We start from the raw sequence: 23,344 nt of genomic DNA, 5'->3' as shown, positions 1-23,344 counted from the left end.
GCAAACAAAACACCAAGAGGCTATTATGAACTATTCACACCAATAAAATCAAAATTTTAAATGAACACATTCCAAATTGGGGAGGTGGGACAGTACAAAAGAAGGGGGAAGAGGGGTAAGTAACACTGAGGATGTTTGAAATAATGACAGGGAATCATTTTATACTTACCTGAAACTATATATAATACACACACACCTCTAGATAGTTTAAATGAACTCATGCCACTTGGGATGATACAGTCTTCTGTAAGAGCCATAGACTACCTAATAAAAATGCCAGTATGAGGCATGAGAAACCTCTTTTGAGTTGCTGGTCAGGGAGTCCAAGAGATTCCAAGAAATATAGACTTTGCTGCTGTCCTTGACTGCTTCTGAAGCTGAAAACACCACACACTTTGATCAGGACTCGGAGGGTCACAGCTGGATCTGACCCGAAAGTCTCCTCCCTGGCTGAGGACACTTTTCATCTACACCTCAAGGTGCTATGCAAGCTGCCAATGGAGGAAGGCCATCAATAACTCTACCCAGCTGTGACGTTGATGGACCACAGTGACCAGCACAGGAAGACCCTAAAACAGTTACCCACAGATAAACGCAGCTCTCACCACTCATCAAAAAAAGCTTCTTTTTGTAGCAGATCAAAAATTCCTACTGCTCAGTAAACACTGTTGTGTGATGGCACCATAGCACAACACAGTACTCACTTGTGGGGCGCTGGTGTAAATAAACCTGCGCTGCAGGTCAGATTAAAGTGCACCAAGTGCATTGTGCACAGTGCACAGCATCTGGTAGTTAACGACTGCTCCTTGTTCACAGATAACTCAGGCACCCAGCAAGAGCTCCAGAGTTGGGGATAATGCTTGCGCTACTCTCCCTCTGCCTGCAATGTCTCCTCTTTTCACTCATTGACTAGTTGGAACAAAATGGGTTCACTTCCGTTTGCTCTCTTCCACCACAGCAAATGACAGCAAATATAACATGGCTGCTGCCCACACGTCTATCGCTCATACAACACACAATCATCCCTCATACAGCACACAATCATCCCTCATACAGCACACAATCATCCCTCATACAACACACAATCATCCCTCATACAACACACAATCACTTCACATGCTATTTTTGTGTCCTGAGAACTCAGAATTGTTACTGGCACAGAGTAAGAACTTAAATCTTTGCTGATCAATGAGAAACAAGTGAACGTACCTCTGCAGGTCTCACCCAAGCCAAAGAGCAAGGAATTGCCTGAGCAGGCAGCTTCGTGTAGCAGCATCTGCAGAAAGTCAAACGTACGACTATCACGTATGTATCATGTAATCGTGTATGTACAAAGCTTTTAATGAGTCTCTGATCCACTTGTCTTGTTATTCATACCATTCCAATTAATTCACGACACTTTAATGCCTCATACTTTAGAAGTTAATTTTGAAACAAATCACAAAACAGTGCTTTTTAAGAGAACCATGTAAATAAAAGCACCCAGTAGGACTGCCCAATCCCTTGGCATGTAAGTATGCCTCTTAGCATGACCCTAAATTACTGTCTTACTACGAGACCAAAATTTATTCTCACGGTTCAAATTCATAATCAAGTGAAAGAAGAGTATATTTCATCCATAAAATAAGTAATCAGTGGCTCAGTGATTAACAATGTGTGCTCCTTCTGCAGAGGATCCCAGCTCCCATATCAGGCAGCTCACAACTAACTACCTGTTACTCCAGCACCACAGAATCCTATTGCTTTGGCCCCTGTGGGCACACGATCATACATATACACACAGTTAAAAATAATAAAGATAAATCTTTTAAAAATGTATTAATTGATCATTTGCCAAGTATGTTCTACAATAAGATGTAAAGAATGGATGGAAGATGGCAAGAGAAAGAAAAAATCCCAGCTTCAAAGTTCCATGATTCATAATTTCATTTTTCCAGCATTCTTTCTGAACTCAACTCACTTGAGGAACCGCAGAGCGGACTTCTGAACAGTTCCAATATTTCCAAAGTCTGGGTAGAACACTTCAACTTCCTTTTTCCCAATGATTCGGTGGATAATAACCCGGTACCACCACTTGTCCTCAGAAATCCTTACACAACAGAGATGTCCCGGTTGGATAAAATATTCCGGCATGATGTACCGATCAGAAACCAGCTGATTAGAGTAACAGCGCCTGGGGAATTCATAATACAGAAAAACTATGGAGTGAAAGAAAAAATTTTTACTGGTGTATGAAGAACAAGAAAGTCTTAGCAAAAAGCAAAGCAAAAAAATTAATTTTCTGATTCGTTAATGCCTATTAATATCAATTCCTTTATCAAAATCCTTTCAACAAACTCAATTAAGTATGAAAATTACACACTTATCTTGTTACCTTACATTCTCTAAATAGAATGTAATCCAACTTCCTGAAATGGATACTTTCCTGTATTTATGGTTCCTTTCGAGAAGATGTCAGAAAGGGTTACAAAAAGACTGTTAAGAACCAGAAAACCGGGAACTGCGCTGTGAAACAGTCTCATCTAGAAATGGCTGCACAAAGAAGACCAGAGCAATGACAGAATCAATGGACATATTCATGTGGAAGGGGGGAAAGTCCTTGGGGTCTCGGCACTAAACAAAGATACAGGCAACCAATGACTGCAGGGAGAATTGGTTTCTCCTAGGAAATGAGCCCAGTGTTGGTTATCGAATACAGAGTGGTCAGCCCTGAAACAATATACATATAAACAAGTTGTGTTTGCATATATTTGTGTTACACATGCACACATACGTACACATGCATGTTACAACAGTAATCCGAGAAGAAGAGGCTATCAACTTGAAGGTGGAGAGTAGGTGGATGGGAAGGGTTCTAGGGAGAGGCTGGAGGGAGAAAAGGGAGGGAAAGAGATGTAATTCTATTTCAATTAGAAATATCCTTTAAAAAAGCATTGATGGAACAGGTGGTGGTGTATACCTTTAATTCCAGCGTTGGAAGGCAGAGACAGGATCTCTAAATTTGAAGCCAGCCTAGTCTACAGAACAAGTTCTAGGACATCCATGGAGAAACCCTGTCTTGAAGAACCAAAATCAATGACTTTTCCGCAAATGTAAGAGCCTCTCTCTGCAGCTTATCTTCTTTTATGCTTCCGGATGCTCCTCTCCACGATTCTCTCCCATTCTCTCCTTGTCAGTATCTTTAATAGGCTTTTTGTCACCTTAAAATTTTGGGTCCTTTGGAGTGTTTAAACAGAAACCTAGGTTGAAATCTTGACTCTCTTGCTTACAAGATCATTTCAATTTCCTTGCTGGAGATGGAGACAGTGCTGTCCCAGCATCACTAGTGCTAGCTCCACCTCCTTATTTCTACCCAAAGCACATCATTTAATCCTTCATTGTTGACTTAGTGCCAGGACACATCCGTGCCCATCTCTGTTGGACAGTCAGAAGAATGACATACAAGGCCTTGGGGAACTGAGAGACACTCCAGGAAAAAAGGCAGAGGGCCTTCGCCTCAGGTGTATTTGTTCCCTGGAATGTTCTTATGATTTCATGCCTCCTGTGTTAAACATTTACACTCCATTTATAAGACATGCTTATTCTTGTTGGGTATCAGACCACAGCCACAGAACCCAATCTGGTAAGAACATGCCGAGTGCTGTCCTCGGTGTACCTGACTGGATATGGCCTCTGCCTCGCGTTTGTGCTTTCCCAGACATAATCTATGGTACGTGCCAGGCACTGTTTAAACTGGTCTGTCCTGAAAGTTCTAGGAATAGGCTGCTATGTTAATAGCATGTGCTTACTGGCATTTATTTACATGTTTTCTGAACACAAATACCCTTCCTTAGACCATTGCTTTCTTTGTTACATTAGTGTATAAAGCACACTGAAACTGAAGTAAGGTTGTTTACAGCATTAGACTGTTGTTTACTCATTCTTTAAGGTCCTAAACCCCAGGTCTCACAGACACATCTGCAAAGGTTGTCGAAAGCTGACAATCTCAACTGGCAAAACCTTGCTTTTGAGGCCTTGCTGAAATATCAACTATGAAGCTTTCCCAGACAGAACTGCTGCTTTCTAGGCAGTACCAGGGCCTCCGTAAGTAACCAGACACTCAACAGTTACAATGTAACAGCAGCAGCCAGGCTAGACTGGTAACCTGGGCATTAGTATTGTATTCGTTAATCCCAGCACTTGGGAGGGAGAGGCAGGCAGATCTGTGAGTTCGAGGCCAGCCTGGTCTACAGAGTGTTCCTGGACAGATGCAATGTGGAGGCCCGAAAGGCAACCTTAGGGGCAATTGTCAGGAATGCAGCCACCTCCTCTGCGACAATGTCTCTGATTGGCCTACTCTGAGACCAGGTCTCTGATTGGCCTAGAGCTCACCAACACTGGTAGACTAGCTAAACAGAGAGGCCCAGGGATTCTTTTGTCTCTGCTTTCCCCATGCTCGGATTACAGGTCTTTGCCACCATGCCTGGCATTTTCACATGTGTTCTGAAGATAAAATCCCGGTCTTTGTGTTCACAAAGCAAGTGCTTTACTAAACTATCATTCGAGCCATGATAATATTTCTAGGGGATTATTATTGGACTTATGTCAGGTAACTTAGGTATCATATAAACATATAATAAGGTTAAAAAAGAAAGAAAGAAAAACATGGAATGCTTCTGTAAATTCAAACTGTAACTTGTTTAACAAGAGGCTGTCGTGCTGACCTGGAGCCTTGAGTATCTGGCATCAGCATCCGAATAAAGCCTCTTTTGTTACAAGTTTTCATGGTCAGACTGGTGACTCTCTTAGTGACCCCACACCCATATCACCATCACTACAATTCAGAGGTGAGTATTTGAAATGCATCTTCCCAAAACTTCTCTCCAAGGAAAACAACTAAGACTGTATATTGTCAGTGGGAAAGCCTTCAAGCAAGAGTCAGGACGTCTAAGTGCTGCTTCCCCACCACAGGCAGCAGACTGAAAGCCAATGCTGTTCTGATCGCATTGGTGGTAGTGGTAGAAAATAAAGTAGTAAAATCTGTTTCACAAATGTGTTCAACTCCCACAACTCCCTTGCCAATAGGAAGATCTCATTAATACTATTTTATATGATAAGTATGATTTTCTTTCTTTCCAGTATTGTGGAATGACACATCTACATTTGGATGAGCTGCATAAATCAGTAAAGTAGCATTTCACAAAGAGCCAAAACATGACATTATAAAATTATACATAGGTACAATTCATCCAGGGCTACTTTCATGTTTGTTTAAAGGCTCCTCAATTACTATCTTGAAATTCTTAATGATTTCTAAAGGGCCCTGTATTTTAATCTGGTACTGGGGCCTGGATCTTTCAGAGAGCTAAAGCAGACCAATTCTAAAATAAGAAACATATGAAAGACAGGAAAACTTCAAATTCTAAATTGCAACTAATTTTATGAAGTATTTGTAAAATTTAGACATTATCAAAACACAACTTTCCAAAGGGGCTGTTAAGACATTTATTAGTTATGTATTTATAAGGGCGGAGGACTTCAAGTTCCTCCACCCTTCATACTTTCCACGTGCCATAGTTTCAGTTACCTAAGATCAACTACAGTCCAAAACTATTAAATGGAAAGTTCAAGAAATCAGTAATTCATAAACTCAAAGCTGTGTGCTATACTGAGTTGCGTAGCACAATGCGATCCTCTTACCATCTTCCCTCTGCAGCCCAGGGTCTGAACCACCTCTTCAGGAGTGCCCTTGAGCCACATGCCAGTTCAGTCCAGCTGCTACCACAGGAGATGGTCATAACTGTTGTATTTTACTGTTAGTTTTGTGACTCTCTTACTGTATCTAATTTATAATTTTAGCAAAGATAAGTGTGTATATGAAAAAACAGTATACACATACAGTATGAAGAGAGTTTGGTATAATCAGTTTTAGCATTCGCAGAGGGATTTGGAATATACACTGTATATGGATATGAAGGGCTACTGTACATGCTTAGATTGGAAAATAGTTATTTTTCATAAAAATGATATTTATAGTACTACACATGGGTTTTTCTTAAACTCATGTTTTAATTTTCTCAGTTTAAGTATCTGTATGATAAAAGCATCAGAAAGCAAAAGCTTTTTGTTACTTTAGGAGTCTTGAGAGCAAAATGCCCAACCATTACTGTTAACGAGATGGAAAGCGAGGCTCCCTACCGCATTTCGATCATCATGTCCTCAAGGAGCTCCGACGAGTCCCTGCTGTAGATGCGGATGTAGAACTGGCTTGGAGAGATTATGTACTCCACAAAGACCCCCACCAGGGTGCTGGTGTCCAGTGGCGGAAGTCTGCAGAGTTTCTTTGCACGCACGGCATCTGGTGGGATGTCATGGTTTGCGATTGGCAAGCTGAACTGGGATTTGTTTGTTTCTACTTGCTACAGGGGAGGCAGGGAGAGAAAGAAGTTATAGAAAACCTGTAAGGGGCATTTCAAATCTTATGACAGTGTCTCTCAAACTATTTAGTAAGAGACATTTCCAATCTCATGACAGTGTCTCTCAAACTATTCCATGAGTCACTTTTTATCACAATCATCTTGAAGTTATAAAAATCCAGATCCTTGGGTCGAGCCAGGACTATGATCCAGGATGCTTTAGATGGAGCTCACAGCCACACACTACAGCACTACAAGGTCAGAGTGTTAAGCAAATGTCTTCAACAAAATGGGCAATGTGACATCTCAAATATTCAGGCTGGGGTAAGGTGGGTTCCCAACCTTTAATTACTGGTAGGCTTAGGTAGGCTGTCTTTAAGGGATGGGTCAGATTCAGACTAGCTCTCCTATCAGAAGCTCTGCAATCACGTTCATTCTAAAACATGCTATCTCCTCTAGGCCTTCCTATCGTCCTGAAGAAAACACAGCAAGCTCTAGAACTGCTCGTTCCCCTGAAGAGCCATCTACAGTGAGGAACAAAGAATTCATTCCTTCGTAACATCAGATCCGAAACAGGAGATAAAATACAAACAGAAGTGTGTGAGGTTGTAACAGAGGAGAAATTAAATGAATCAAGGAAGTGAGAACGGGCATAAAGGCATCTGTGGCCACAACTGAGGCAGGCTCCCACACTCTATAAAGCCCTGAGGACTACAAGCCTCCAGCCTGAGGCTCAGCAATAGAGAAACCAACAGAGCCATCAAAAGAGAACTTGATAACAACCATCTGAAAATCTTAAAATCAGCTGTGTGGGAAACGAAAGACTGAAAACCAGAGGAAACACTTCATTAGGAGGCGCTGGACTGAAGAACTGGCCTCTTCCAAGGAACAAGATTCTTAGGGATATGTTCCCCTAAAGAGCATTCTGATTTAAACAAACATTCATTCAGTTATTCTGACTACTATATGAAGTCCTTGAACCCCACTCACCAGCTGTAAAGGCTTTACCACAAGGTTAGGCTTCTTGTAAAGTTTCTGTTCTGGTTCTTTGTGGTTCTTCAAGGGGCAGTCCCACGTAGTCTTCCTAACTGCTGCAGTCGACAGAGGGTTTCTAGAGGGGCTGGAGAGCCACGCGTTGCCTTCCGTTTTCTTGTCCGGTTGAACTATACACGAATGTCTGACTGATGAAGGCACTCCACCTGAAACAGCCAGGGTGCCACAGACCTGTCACTGTGAGCCACTGCCGCTAAGCGCCCCCCATGTGCCAGGCACTGGGGAATCACTGACCTCTCAGATGGAGACACAAGGGAAGCTGTTGTAGAACAAAAACAAACCCTGACGTTCTCACACTGGGAAAGCAGGAGCTGGTACAGCTTCTTAAACCTTGGTGAGAGACTTTCTCAACATTCTGGTTTCCAATTTTTCCTAACTAAGCAGTGAGCAGTTGACATACAATATACATACTTTTTTTTTTTTCTTGAGACAGGGTTTCTCTGTACAGTCCTTGCTGTCCTGGAACTCACTCTATAGACCAGCTGGCCTTGAACTCAACAGATCTGCCTGCCTCTGCCCCCTCCCCCCCTCCCCCCCCCCCGCCGCGACTGTGCACACACGGGTACCTGGTACCTGGGCTGGCACATTACAGGACTCCTTAGAGCTATGACTACAGTGGCTCCTAAAGAAAAACTCACAAGCACATTAAAATGTAGGCACAAAAAGATTAATCACAGGGCTGAGGATGTCAGCCAGTGGTGAGATGCTTTCCTGGAATGAAAGAGGGCCTAGTTTCATACCTGAACAGCAAAATAATAAAAATACTAGTCCTAATGCCTTTAAATGGTAAAAATGGAAACAATCTAAATGTCCACCAATAGGACACAGGTTAAATGAAATAAATGTAAGAATTGTGCAAAGGTAAAAATGAAAAAATATTAATATGGAAAGCAATATATTAAACATAAAAAGCAAAGACACAATATTTATATAATAATGTATTATATACAAAAATTGTCATAATTAAATATAATTAAATATAGAAATACACTCACTGAAGCTACAAGCACTAACTATCTCTGTTATTTGGTTTAAAGAGCTTTTGTGGTTAAAAAAAAAAATTCTATGACTTCAGATCAGCTCTCGCTTAGTTCTTCCAAGTCCTGGATTCAGAGCGTGCAGCTTCCCCAACAAGGACTTCTCTCCAAGCTCTGCGAGGCAACCAAAGGCAGCAGCCTGTATTGTTTTGGGTCATCCTCTGGCTTCCCTGACCCAGCACTGGGGTTTTAAGATGCCAAGGGAGACAAACATTCATTAATCCTACCCAGCTGCGACATCTGTGAGCACAACGACCAGAACATTGGTCATTAAAGGTGCGAGACTGGTGCTCTTATCTTGACAGTAAGTCAATGACAGAATATGGAAAGGTAGTTGTACATCATAACCACTAATAAAAACTTATTATAAAATAGACCGGGAAAAGATTTAAAAAAACTGTCAGTGAAGTCTTGCCAACACAAGGATATCAGTTGACCCCCCCAAATCCACATTAAAAAAAAAGTCAGACATGGGATATGCATGCCTGTAATCCCAGTGCTGGAGAACAGGGTCAGGGGGATACCTGGGTCTTCCTGGCCAACTAGTAACCCTATTTCAAAAGTAAATAAACAAATAAAATGTGGGCGGCACCTGAGGGACAGCACCTGAGGCTGTACTCCAGCTTCCTAGGCACTCACACATGCACCTCCCCACATATATTTTATAAAAGGACCATATTGTCACCAATGCAGATGTCACCACTGAGGGAACTGAGGAAGGAGACCCATGGGCTCTATCCACATGACCACATAAAAGACAATGCCCTAGGTCCAATGTGGGTTCCTATAGTAAATACAGAAATAGAAAATAGGACATTTTTGGAAAAATTGGAGTTTATTTACTGTAAAAATATACATGTAGGGTTTCTCACACATTTCCTAGATTCTGACTGTCTTTGTGTAAGAAGTGTACCAAAAATTCTAACTAGCCTTAATAAATAAAACCCAGAGTCAGATATTAGGCAGTGAAAGCTGAAGGATCAGAGAAGCAGTGCAGCCAGTCACTAGAGAGACCTTTCACCTCTACGGATGCTCAGATCGCAGGGATGATCCTGTCCTCCTACTGCCTCCTCAGACTGCAACGAGCTCCTGTCTCCTCCCGCCTTATATTCCTCTCTACACCCAGCCCTGTCACTCCTGACTCCACTTCCCTACTGCTGGGATTAAAGGCGTGGGACCCCAAGTGCTGGGATCGCCACTGTGTGAGCTCTGTTTCTTTTACAACTGGATCAATTTTGTGTAGCCCAGGGTGGCTTTGAACTAACAGAGATCTGTCTGCCTCTGTCTCCTGAGTCCTGGGATTAAAAGGTGTGTGCCACCACTCCCTGGCCTCTAGTGGCTCAGCTCTGCACTCTGATCTTCAGGTAAGCTTTATTTGTTAAAATACAAAACATCCATGCACATAAAATAAAAATAATTTTTTTAAAAAGAAAAGAAATTGCTGGTCATGGTGGCTCATGCTTGTAATCTCAGCACTCAGGAGACTGGGACAGAGATTTCCATGTGTTTAAGGCCAGTAGAGGTTACACAGTGAGCTCCAGGCCAGCCTGGGCTACATAGTAAAAACCTATCTCAAAACATTCAAAAATTAATAAGTTAAATTGTAAAAATTTGATTTTTTAAAACTAACAATACAGGTTAACTTGACTATCATATTACTAAGAAGGTCCCTAGTCAAACCAGCATGAGGTGTTTTGGGTCATGTGATTCTAATGATGACTCTTAATGCTTTATTCTTCCTTGTCTTCAAAAGCACAGTTAAAAAGGAGGTTTGTATTATACCAGTTTAACTCACCAGGAGGGACGGGCTTCAGGTCAGCATCAAACACCAGCAAGTCTTGCTTTTCTTCACTGAACTCGACGTGGAGAATATCACTCAGAGCGCCAACAAGTTCCGTCACGTTTAAGAACCCTAACTGCTTCGGTGAAAGCTGCTCTTTAAAAATTAGCTGTCATAAAACAAACAGAAAAGCATGAGGACTCTGGACCTCAATATTTGGGGTTCAGTGAACTCATGCATACGAGCCTGTTTCACGGGCAGCCAATCTAACCTAACCACTGAACTCCAGGTCCCAGAGACAGATCCCTCCCCAAAATACAAAGCAGACAGCTCCTGAGAACACTCAAGGCACTCTAGGTACCACAGGCATGGGCATATACATGAGAACATAACACACGTTTCCTTCTCCTGAGCCAACATAAAGCTATCAGCAAACCAAAGGACAAATGGGTGGGCCAGGGTGGGGTGGGCCAGGTGGTGGCAAATTAGAATTAGTATCTATTTCTTCAGGTTACATATTAAAACTTCTTTACCTTTTATGTTTATCGGTCTCTAATGGTTTCTCAAATAATTGTGTGCATTACTGTGAAAACATAACATAAAACTAGGGTGGGGGGGTTAAAAATATAAATAAGGAACTGCCTTTTTAGACTTCAGTTTTTAAATCGTGTCTGCATGTGGGTACAAGCGCCAGCGCCCTGAGAAGCCAGAGGAGTTATAGACAGTTATGAGCCACCTGACATGGGTGCTGGAAACTGAACTCAGGTCCTCTGGGCTATCTCTCCAGCCCCCAAATTAGTAACTGTTCATAGTATATTCAAAAGGTCCAAGCAAATTTTCATCAAAAATAAGTTTCAGGAGGGGGAAGAGGATAAGACAAATGATGTGGGTGATCAAAGTTTTATATGCACACATGAAACTGTGAAAGAATAAACCATTTTAAAGAAGAAATTTATGGTGAAAATCCTCACAAATAAAAAATTCATTCATTAAAATGAGCGGCAAACAAGTCTCTGCTCACCCCCAAATGCTTCAGTCACCTAGCAACCATTTCCCTACAAATAACTATTCTTACCTTTTTTTGTCTAACTTTCCAGAAATTGTCAAAACTTAATGCGCTTTGATATAAGATTATATAAGTTATGCATCTTGCTTTTTCAGTTACTATAAAGGTAATTTCATATTGTTATTATATTAAACACAGCTTAGGTGCACCTTATAATTAGTTGAGTCAATTCATTGATACGTCATGTGTATTTTATTCTAATGCTTTTGGTATTGCTCCCAATGATGAGTGATAAAGTTGTTGACATAGTTCTACTCCCACACCTTCTTTTCCAGAACCCTGGCCCACTGATGTAAGCTACAGTTTTCACATGTATTACATCATCTTCATGTTTTAAGCCCAGCTAGAGGCCACCTTTGCTTTAAATAGCAGTATGTTCTAATTGGTAGAAGAGAGCAGCCTTTTAGGTGCACTTACATGTTTACTTTATCCTTTGTTCCTCAGTTCTAATCTGGCATCATTTTATTTAGCCTTAAGTATTATATTTACCTTTTCTTACAATACAGGTCTATTCACATTTCTCTATTTCTTGATTATCAGAAATGTCTTTATAGTGCCTTCATTCTTGATATTATTGCTGAGTATAAAATCAAGACTGTATATGGAGTGTTCTGCTTTTACACATCTCCTCTTGGTGCTGTCACACTTTTAAAAATATGTTATCAAGCTGTGCGGTGGTGGCACTTGTCTTTAATCCCAGCACTTAGAAGGCAGAAACAGGCGGATCTCTGTGAGTTTGAGGCCAGCGTGGTCTACAGAGTGAGCTCCAGACAGGCTCCAAAGCTACAGAGAAACCTTGTCTCAAAAAAACGAAAAAAAAAATTGCTAATCATTATATTTCAATGATGTTATAACAGTAAGTAGTAAAAATAGTCTTCCTATTCATAACTAAATATTTGTTACTGGCCACATCTTATCTATCATAATGATTTAAAAAGCAACTAAGACACAAAACAAGATATAAGTGTTAAAAGCACAGATTTAGAGGATCCAGGAGCAACAGCAAATTAGTCTATCATAAGAAAATTAAGCAATACAGAGAGTAGGCTAGTAAGAAGAAAACAGTTACCTCAAATTCTCCAAGCAGTTTAGAAATAAACAAACCTTGTGGAAACTTAGATACAACCTAATCAACAGAAAAACACAGATAAAATTGAAATATTAGGACAAAATACTAAGATTGGTTTTAATTTCAAAAAACATACTATCATAAATATTTCATTTTGCACATTTGCATAATTTTAGGACAAGTCCCCAGAAATGGACTTGCTTCAATTCCAATACAGTATAAAGAACATTGTGCCTTCTTAAACCTTCTAGATGTATTTTATATAAAATTCTAATTCACACATCAAAGATAAAGTAAATACCCCTTTAAAATCTTGTGACGAAGAGAATTTCTGCTGTATTTCAGGAAACATTCTTTCAAAAGGGCACACATATGTGCCCCATTACCCATCATTTCACACGAAAGGACATAGCAACCATGGCAGAAGCACGGCAGCCTGTACAGGGCACACTGCCTTGGGAACCAATGGCAGCAGGCATTAACTCTTAGGAGCCACATCATGATCCTTAGTTTAAATGAATCCTTAATCAACAAATACTTTTCTTCTAATTTTCTTTTTTGGTGCTGTATTAATCATGAACATCCTTGAACAAACAATTGTTAGACACTTGTCCAAGTTTCAAAAACAATGAGAAGGTGTCTGAGCATACTGGATTGACCTATGTTCCACCAAAGTCACAGTAAGTGAAGTGAGGTCATGTAAGGCAGTGGGAGCTATAAAGACATTTTGCTTACACAGACCAGGACCAAAATCCTCAAAACAGACTACACCCTCTGTCTCAATCCCTAACAACAAATGAGTTTCCAAAAAAATAATAATGCAAAACTATGAAACAGGCCCCTCGTATGGAAGTGCACATCACTATAAGAACATAAAAGGTAGCTAATGCAAATTTATAATTTATATTAAATGTGGCTGAAAGTAAAGCTATCTTCCAAAGGGTCTACTAATTCAAATCTTAATAGTAGTGCAGTAACTTTTATCTTCAACAAATCAAATGTCTGCTGTCTTTGATGGCAGCCTATACGCTACATACTGTTCAAGGGACTTCAACTGCGGAAACCTTAAATAGCCAAGGTCCAAAGCAACTCAGACTTTAATCCCTCACAGGTCTTCCTGTGAAACATGGAACATAAACATATTGAGAGATTGTAATAATATTCGTAATAATGCTACATATGCAGGAAAGGACATTGGATTAGAAAGATCTGGAACTGTTTGTCAACAATGATTTGTTGGGCAATTGATGAAAAGAAGGGAGAAGAACAGAAGGACCATTTCTAAACAATTTCACATTAAAATTTTCAGTCCAATTTTATTGTTTTTTCTGATTTAAAATTATTTTTGTTTCCCAGAAATGGAAAATACTTACAAATTTTATCTTATGTTTTAAGTCTGGATCAATAGTCCCCCCAGGTCCAACTTGGGCAATAACTGATTTGAATGTGTTCTCCAACTATGAATAAAAGAAAAAGTCAAATCACTAAAAAGTCAAAGACAAATGTAAGCAATCATAAAAGGAAATGTTTTAATCAAATGAGTCCAATCGTGTTCTTAAAAAGTGGCACTGATGGCCACAGAGATGGCTCAGTGTTTAAGAGCACTTACTCTCTTGTAGAGGGCCTGAGGTCGGTTCCCAGACTTTGACCTCCGTGGGCACCTGCATTCACATGAACATACTCATATACAGACAACGCATACACACAGTTAAATTTTTAAGTATCATTGAGATATTTTATATAAATATACAAATGGGATTTGTGTGAAACTAAGCACTGAGGAATATTCCAAGATAAACAGCATTATCTGTAACAGATTCTACAGTCTGCAGTTAACCTGATACAAGGATACTTGCCATTCATTTTCTAAAGTTACTTAGTATTTATTACATACTTAGTGACTGCCTAATGACTGGAAGGCATGGGCTGTTAGAAAGGTCCTGAAAGGTGGAAAGAGTGTTGAGTCAGGGCACAAGTGGAATTAATGGCCCTGTCTAGAGAACAGCAGGGGGAGCTCCTTTATGTAATATAAGCAAAGGAAGAAAGAAATGGTAGGACGGAAGGGCTATGCATGTGGGCAGTGGCTAAGAATTGCTACCTAACAGCAATTTAGTGCTCTGGGAATTTGGAGGCATAGACCTGGCCTCTCATCAACATGTAGGTGAAGAGGAGGGTGGGCAAATATTTGAGAAGTAGACAGTGATTGAGAAAGATGCCCACCAACATGCACGTGAACACACACACACAAGTCAGGAACAGGGGAAGCATCTCCACTCCCACCATTTCTCTTCATATTTGAGAGCCCAGGCTAAGGGTGATGAGAAAGAAGGCAGATATACTGAAGCAAAACTGGGGCAGGAGAGACGGCTTCAGTGGTTACACTCACTGGCAGTGGTGGTGCACACCTTTATTCCCAGCACTTGGGAAGCAGAGGCAGATGGATCTCTTGAGTTCAAGGCCAACCTGGTCTTCACAGTAAGTTCCAGTACAGCCAGGGCTACACATAGAAACTGTCTCAAAAAAGAAAAATGGCACTGGCTTCTTTCCCAGCACCCACATGGCACATGACCTCTTACAACTGTCTGTGACTCCAGTTTCAGATGATGTGACACCCTCTTCTGGGCTCTGAAAGCACAAGGTGTACACACTGTGTTCTGGCATATGCCACAGGTAAAAATACCCATTCTCATAAAATATATAAGCAATAATTAACTTGAAAATATCATCTTTAACACAATAAAAATATGAAAAGCATAAGAAGTAAGCTTAATAAAATGTATACAAGCCATATATACTGAAAGCTATTAGACAGAGAATTTAAAGATAAAAATGACGAGGAGCGCTATTTTCTTGAATTCTGAGATTTAACATTATTTTTCCTCAAACTCACCTATAATATCCAATGCAATTCTAATCAAAATCATAAGACTTTTGACAAAAATTAATCAGATTTCTATACAACTAAATATACATGGAAATATAAAATGTAGAATAACCAAACAATTGTAAACAAGAAAATTGTAGGACTCAATTTTATAATTTTAAGCTACTACAAAACGATAGTGATCAAGTGTGGGGAGCACGCAGGTCAAACAAACCGCACTACCACAACTGGCGAGCCTTTTTAAACACTCTTATTTAAAAGGGTTTTTTTTTTTCATTCTATATACCAACCACAGTTCCCCCTCCCTCCCCTCCTCCTAACCCCCTTACCCAACCTCCTGTCCATTCCTCAGAAAGGGTAAGCCCTCCCATGGGGAGTCTACAAAGTCTGGCACATCAAGTTGAGGCAGGACCAAGCCCCTCCCCCCATATCGCGACTGAGCAAGGAAAGTATCCCTCCATAGAGAATGGGCTCCAAAGAGCCAGTTCATGCACCAGGGATAGATCCTGGTCCCACTGATAACTGGCAATCCTTATTCAGGAAACTTCAGAACTGGCATATTATAAAAAATATATAAAAGATTAATTTGAAATTGGTAATAGACTGAAATATATAATCTAAATCTCAAAAATTTGAGAAAAAAACTTAGAATTTTTTGTCATTTTATATCCAGCAAAGATTAGTAAACAAGAACCACATGAAACTCAAAAAATTAGATTGCCAAGAATCAAAGACTTCCGTCTACAAAAGGCAAGATTAAGAGAAGGAAGAGTGGAGCTGGAGAGATGGTCTAGTGGCTAAGATACCAGCCTTGCAGAAGACCCAGGTTCAATTCCCAGCATCCACCTGCTGGCTCACAACCATCTGTAACTCTAGTTCCAGGGAACCTGACACCCTCTTCTGGCCTTCCTGGCCACCAGGCATGCACATGGTATACATACATACAGGTATATAGGCAAAACACTCATATACACAGAATAAAATAAATAAACCTATAACCTTTTGGAACATCTTTAAGAGACTATCTTGACTGCATTAATATAAATTAGAAGATAAACCTTAACTATGAGTGGAGCTGTTCCCCAGGCAGAACAGCCTAGACAGTATAAAACAGAGCTGGCAAACTGGGCACCAACGGTAATTATTAACCCATTGCTCTCTGGTCTTGACTGTGGTTGTGAGGGACCAGTTCACTCGAGTCCCTGTTTCTGGGGTGCCCTGCCATGATGAACTGGAGCTGTGAGACAAATCCTGGAATCACTGGAACAAGACCTTCAGCCTCTCTACATCTCAAGCTCCTGGTGGGAGTGAGCGGCCTGAGAGGACCCTTAGCTGGCGATAGCCCAGCCCACAGCCACATCAATTCCATGGAAACAGACACAGGCACTCTCCCCGTTACGGTGCTGGAAGCAGACGGTTTTTATAGAAGCCTTGGCTTGTGGCATTGTCTGCAGGGTCTTCGGTGTGCTGAGGAAGGGCCCCACATGTGAACATGGAAGGCTTCATCTGAGCTAAGAAGACAAAGTGTTGGCTTCCATCAGCTTAGGTTACAGCAAATCCATGCAGGCCAGTTCAACAGGCAAAATACTGCTGCATGGAAGACTGGAACATTAATTTCAACCATGTAGAGAAATACCGTACTACTTTAAGCTGTATCCCTTAAAAACTGGTAATGAGGCTGAAAAACCTGACTGTAACAGTTAAGATAATCTCTCAATTAGCTCTATTATGCAAATACTTTATACAAATGAAAACCAGTGCTTTCTTCTACTTATGAAATACACCACACCCTTTGATGCCCAAAAAATAAATAAATAAAATCTAAAAATTTAACAAGTTAAATCATAAACCAGGAGAAAGTACATGTAAATTCTTCTATCCATTTCACTGGGCTATGGTGGTGCACACCTTTCATCCTAGCACTTGGGAGACAGAGGCCGGTGGATCTCTGTGAGTTCAAGGCTAGCCTGGTCTACAGAGTTCTAGGACAGTCAGAGCTACACAGAGAAAGCCTGTTTTCCATTTTAATAAAATAACAACTCAATCTTGTAAAACAAGTGACCCTAACACTTCAAAGATAATGTACAAAAGGCAACTATGTGCATAAGACACCTAAATGATTATTAGATATATTCTTCAGCATAAAATCAAATGACATAATACTAAACAGAAGTGCAGACATGAAGGTGTCTGCCCAAACCTCCCAGAAACAATGTAGGGAAAACAGGAGAGATAAATGGGAGAGGTTAGTGACACCTACAATCAACGAATGGCTGGCGTCAACCTTCTGTCTTTATTATTTTATGTGTATAGGTATAAATGTTTGCATGTACATCTGTGGCCTGGTGTCTGCAGAGGCCAGGAGGGGACGTCAGGTCCCCTGCAGCTGGAGTTACAGATGTCGTGAGCCGCCATGTGCTGGGACTGAACCCGGGTCCCTCCACAAGAGCAGCCTGTGCTGTCAATGACAGCGCCACTTCTCCAGCTCCAGGTAAGTCAACTTTCCCGTCAAGTCTAAGTGATAACACACTGAGCTCAAAAGCATATTTTTGGCATAATTCTATCCCTGACTTCCAGCACCTTACCTGGTTTAATTTTTCAGTGTGGTTCAGCCTCGAAGTCTCCACTGTATTTAATGTGGGCATCTTCTCCATGCTCAGTACTGGCTTTAGTGATTCCATATTTGAAGTGCGTTGGGAAAAGCGGGTCTTCGTTACTGGGAATCCAGTAGAATAATATGACCCCTGTTGCTTCATTCTAAATGGCTGAGTAAAAATTTTACCTTTTATGAAGAAAAGAAAAAACAGTGACTAGCAATTTCCCAGAGATTTTTATAGAAAAAGACTACTGTGAGCTAACAGCCTCAACTTAGAAGAAAAATTAAGGAAAAATGTATACAGCCAATAAAACTTACTATATAAGTGATTCATTAAAAAAAATACTAAGAAACTATGTTCCTGAAAAGATTGCTGCTCTCTAAAACTCCATGTTAGGTCTCCTGAATATGACTGAGAAGTAGCATTTTATAGGAAAAAAAAAAAAACTTTAAAACTGTATTTCGGGCTGGAGAGATGGCTCAGAGGTTAAGAGCATTGGCTGCTCTTCCAGAGATCCTGAGTTCAATTCCCAGCAACCACATGGTGGCTCAAAACCATCCATAATGAGACCTGGTGTCCTCTTCTGGCCTGCAGACATACGTGCAGGCAGAACACTGTACACAATAAAATATTTTTAAAAATAAATAAACAAACTGTATTTCATTTCAAAGAGCTAACAGTGTCCAACTAAGAAGTTTGCATAGAACTATGCTTCTCATGGTGGGTGACCACCTTTTAAAGAAAGGGAGGAGAAAACACTGTAAGGTTATGGGATGGTCCTACCATATACGTTCTCATAAATATCAGGGAGTGTATTCTGTAGCACAGCATGTATCCCTGAAAAGCATCATAGCTTAGTTCATTCTTTACCCCAATATCAAGTTTGCCAAATACACAAGTTACTCCTGAGATATCTGAAGATCTGGGAGATGAGCCATGGATGGAAAACGTGAACAAGCCAGTCACCAGGGAGGAATATCTACTTCTGCTGTTCAGGAAATGTGTGCAAACTGCTTTACATATTTTTTTTTGTCTGTTTTCTTCCAGTGCTGAAGAACAAACCCAGGGCCTTGTACATGCTAGGTAAGTGCTCTACCGAGTTACACACCCAACCCTTGTTAAGTTTAATGGCACAGTTGAGTTTTCCTAAATCTGAGCCCCTGAATTACACTGATAAGGTTGACATGCACACCCCCAACAGTTCCAGGACTGGCAGAGCTAGCACACACCCCCAACACAGTTCCAGGACAGGCAGAGCTAGCACACACCCCCAACACAGTTCCAGGACAGGTAGAGCAGGCTAGCACACACCCCCAACAGTTCCAGGACTGGCAGAGCTAGCACACACCCCCAACACAGTTCCAGGACAGGCAGAGCTAGCACACACCCCCAACACAGTTCCAGGACAGGCAGAGCAGGCTAGCACATACCCCCAACACAGTTCCAGGACAGGCAGAGCAGGCTAGCACACACCCCCAACACAGTTCCAGGACAGGCAGGGCTAGCACACACCCCCAACACAGTTCCAGGACAGGCAGAGCAGGCTAGCACACACCCCCAACACAGTTCCAGGACAGGCAGGGCTAGCACACACCCCCAACACAGTTCCAGGACAGGCAGAGCAGGCTAGCACACACCCCCAACACAGTTCCAGGACAGGCAGGGCTAGCACACACTCCCAACACAGTTCCAGGACAGGCAGAGTAGGCTAGCACACACCCCCAACACAGTTCCAGGACAGGTAGAGCAGGCTAGCACACACCCCCAACACAGTTCCAGGACAGGCAGAGCAGGCTAGCACACACCCCCAACACAGTTCCAGGACAGGCAGAGCAGGCTAGCACACACCCCCAACACAGTTCCAGGACAGGCAGAGCAGGCTAGCACACACCCCCAACACAGTTCCAGGACAGGCAGAGCAGGCTAGCACACACCCCCAACACAGTTCCAGGACAGGCAGAGCAGGCTAGCACATACCCCCAACACAGTTCAGGACAGTCCATCACCCACCAGTTTAAACACTGCTTTGTAAATTCATGAGTCTCATGACTCACTTACTTTGATCTAAATGCAGACTTTGGGGAAAGGGTCAGTGAAACAGACATGAAATTCTCTGCACTAGGCTCCCTTCCCTGAGCAGTGTATGTTCTAAGGTCTAGAGTGATCACATCACCCTTGAGCCTCGTCTACCACGTCGTATAAACTTATTAAACAGCAGGCTCTCTACAGACCTTGTCTCATGTAAGGTCCTCAGTACAACTCTGAATCCCATGTATTACATGTACTTTGGGGATCTGGAGATCAAGGCTTATGCAGATGAGCTAATCTGCCAATCATTATTCAACTTGTAAGCGAAACACAGATTTTAACTTTAACTCATGAAGTTTAACCCTTCAATTCCTTTTCTATACATGTCAGGATTGCTCTAACATGTACTCATCCACAGATCAATCATTTCTAGAAAACATTTCATGTGTATGGGTATTTGGCCTGCAAGTATGTCTGTGTAACACATGCATGGCTGGTGCGCACAGAGGCCAGAAAGGGGGATGAGATGGTCTGTACTCCGAGTTAGACAATTGTAAGTGCACAGTGCTCAATGTTGGACCTCTGGAAGAACAGCCAGCACTCTTACCTGCTGAGCCATCTCTCAGCCCCACAATTATTTTTTTCTAATTTCATTTTATAATTTTATAGATGAATAAATACTGTATATCATTTCCATTTCACTCTCTCCCCTCTAATCTACCCACCTCGCCCCACACACGTATGTATATGAATACAGCCTGCTGAGTTCACTTGGTATTGCTCACATATAGATATATTTAGGACTGACTGCTGACTGCTTGGGATTAGAAAATCCATCATAAGCTGGGCAGTGGTAGCACACATCTCTAATCCCAGCACTCAGGAGGCAGAGGCTGTGGGTCTCTGTGAGTCAGAAGCCAGCCTGGTCTGCAGAGCTAGTTCCAGGTCAGACAGCTGGTATAGAGAAACCCTGTCTCCAAAAAAGAAAAAAGGGAACCCATCATATGGCTTGTTTCTGGATAAGACTGATTCTCTCTCTGCAGCTGTTAACTGCCAGTAGCTCTTTATCCTGGGGTGGAACCTTCTGAGGTGTTCCCCATCACACTGAGGTGTCAACTGCTGCTGACTTTGTGCGGGTCTTTCTCAAGTGACCATATTTTTGAAAGTGCATGGGCATGACCCAAGGTTAACGCCACCCCGCCGAGCTTACCTGCTGGCCAGCCTCTCTGCTTTTCCCCTGGTGCACTCTTCTTTAGTGTCAGCAAGGAGCCAGCTCTGGTCTGCTCTACAGAAATGACATCCGAAGCGGCACTGAGCACTTCAAACATGGAGAGGAATCCATACTGCATATACTGAAACGATCGTCCAAAACGCTTGGCAAACGCCTTCTCAAAGTCAGAAAGGAGAACAGGAGAAAACGCCAGAAGGTCTTTCAACTCACTCTTCACAAAGGCTGGGAGTATAGGGGGTACCCTTCCCCGGTAAGGCACCCGGCCAGAGCAAACGCTGGTTCTTCCCTTCTGTATGGAGTTTTGGACCTTATGGCTTCTCCTCTGTTTTGCAACTAAACTTGCTATTCCTTTGGTGGATTCATCTGGAATGGCTAAGGAGACACGGGGGAAAAGTCACTTTCAGGTAAAAGCCACACTCCACTTCTCCTTTGTAACTGCAATTGCACAGGTAGCTCTCTCTCTCCAAGGAGCTATGTAGGCAGCATAACACCAGGCTCCGGGCTCCACCATTTTTACATTCTGACCGACAGTTTCCTAACTCCTAACTCCTCTACCAGAAGGCACAAAGAGCCCGCTGTGTTATTACTGTTAATTGACACCTGGAAGTTTTGAGACTATTAATGAAGACCAAACTTGCCTACAATGACATTTTTGTGCTTCATAAAATTTAAACTAAGTTTTAGGAATTTCAAAACCAGTAATCTGAAATTGTTCAAATATAGTTTTGTGACTGTCCATTTTTCTGGAGCATGGAAATTTGGGGCTGGGGTGGTGTTTTGCTTTTCCTTTGTTCTCTCTTTGCCCATAACCTCAAACATGCTAAAGACCACCATCCTATGACATCCGCCACCCTGAAATATAGGATTAACTGTACAGTTAGAACAACTCTATACTGAATAATATCTTTTAATTGTAAAGCTTATAGACCTTCCAAAATCTTAAACGTACCTTTCAGTATTACGGTACCATCCCCACAGGGGCAGACACTAACCACATCAGGCATATCCAACACCAGTTCCATAGTGGACCGATATCCAAGGATTCGGAGCGGTAGATGGTTCCCAACCATCAAAAGGTACTCCTTCTCCAACTGTTGTGGGGTCAGACCATCTTTAGTGGAAATAAGGAGTGACCTTATCTCTTTCCTCAGACAGTCCTGTATACGCTCTTGTTCAGACATTGTGCTAGAGCATTTAAGGAGGAAAAATAAAAGCTTTTGAGAGAAAGTGGTCAAACCCATGGCAGAAAAACAAACAAAAAGGCCCTTTAACAACCAGCCAGAAAATATATTTTTAAAAAAATCAGTTGTAAAATCATAAGACTGAGGCAATATCGTAAGAGTTTTCATGAGCCCTTCTGCCACACTCCCTACAAACCCCAAAGCCCAGCTTTTATGGAGGAAGGCGCCTTCCCAATCATTTGATTGCCAATGGCTGGCGTGAAGTCGCAGCTGGGCCAGGTTGATTACAGTGCTTGCTGAAGGACGTCTCAAGCTCGCTAAGGAGTGTCATTTCCCACTGCAACTCAGTATGGCCTGGAATCTCTCGCCACTCTTTGGGAACCAAGAGTATTAGGCCGCGATGCAGGAGCGAGCGGAAGATGCGGGAACCGGCCGCAGGCCATCGCATTTCACGTGGCTCTACTCGAGTGGCCGCCGTCCCGCACCTCCCCAGCTGGTCCTCCTGCCTGCTCCCTCGGCCTTCCCGTGAACCGAGACGGAAAGGCGTGCGGAGGGCGGCGGTAGCGCATCCCTCATCCCTCTGCGGCCCGCCACTACCTGTCTGCCGCTCGCCCGCACCCGCGCTGCCCTTGCGCGCCGCCCAAGTCCGGGCTGCTCCGGGAGGGCCGCGGTGGAGCAGAGCCGGCCAGGGTGTCGCGCCTGCGCACTACGGGCCGTCGGACCCCCGAGCTCCGCGTTCCACACGAGAGGGCGCGGCCGGTGTGACGGTTAGCGCAGACCGGCGTGCGTGTGTGGCCGTGGCCGCTCTCACCCTGCGGGGTGTTGCTGCCCGCCCACCTCCTATGAAGCCGTGGGAAGACGCAGGTGTGGCCGCTGCACCGCCCCCGCCCCGTGCACGGCGGGGTCGTCCTGCCTGCGGGCACCTGCGGGAGGCAGGAACCGCTGCAGTGGTGGATTTGGCTAAGCCGAGACAGGTGGCCCCCTATCCCGCCTCATCAATGGGCTTAGTCCGTAGGTCTGCGA

General features: G+C 42.5%; 1 protein-coding gene across 1 annotated transcript in view; it reads right to left on the bottom strand.

Moving 5' to 3' along the window:
- Positions 1-22,981, bottom strand: part of Tdrd5 (tudor domain containing 5) — a 47,274-nt gene extending 24,293 nt beyond the window's left edge. The window contains exons 1-11 of the mRNA XM_057770343.1: positions 22,919-22,981; positions 22,090-22,325; positions 21,120-21,512; positions 17,870-18,066; positions 13,774-13,857; positions 12,401-12,457; positions 10,281-10,434; positions 7,386-7,594; positions 6,178-6,398; positions 1,961-2,173; positions 1,210-1,276 (exon numbers count right to left, since the gene is read on the bottom strand). Coding sequence (XP_057626326.1) covers positions 1,210-1,276; positions 1,961-2,173; positions 6,178-6,398; positions 7,386-7,594; positions 10,281-10,434; positions 12,401-12,457; positions 13,774-13,857; positions 17,870-18,066; positions 21,120-21,512; positions 22,090-22,321 — 1,827 coding nt within the window. The 5' untranslated portion in view covers positions 22,322-22,325; positions 22,919-22,981. The remainder of the gene's footprint in view (positions 1-1,209; positions 1,277-1,960; positions 2,174-6,177; positions 6,399-7,385; positions 7,595-10,280; positions 10,435-12,400; positions 12,458-13,773; positions 13,858-17,869; positions 18,067-21,119; positions 21,513-22,089; positions 22,326-22,918) is intronic.
- Between the last annotated feature and the right edge of the window lie 363 nt (positions 22,982-23,344).

This window comes from Chionomys nivalis, chromosome 5, assembly GCF_950005125.1.
Source record: "Chionomys nivalis chromosome 5, mChiNiv1.1, whole genome shotgun sequence".
Taxonomy (NCBI): domain Eukaryota; kingdom Metazoa; phylum Chordata; class Mammalia; order Rodentia; family Cricetidae; genus Chionomys; species Chionomys nivalis.
The sequence above is the reverse complement of the archived record's forward strand: the minus strand, read 5'-3'. Positions and strand labels throughout refer to the sequence as shown.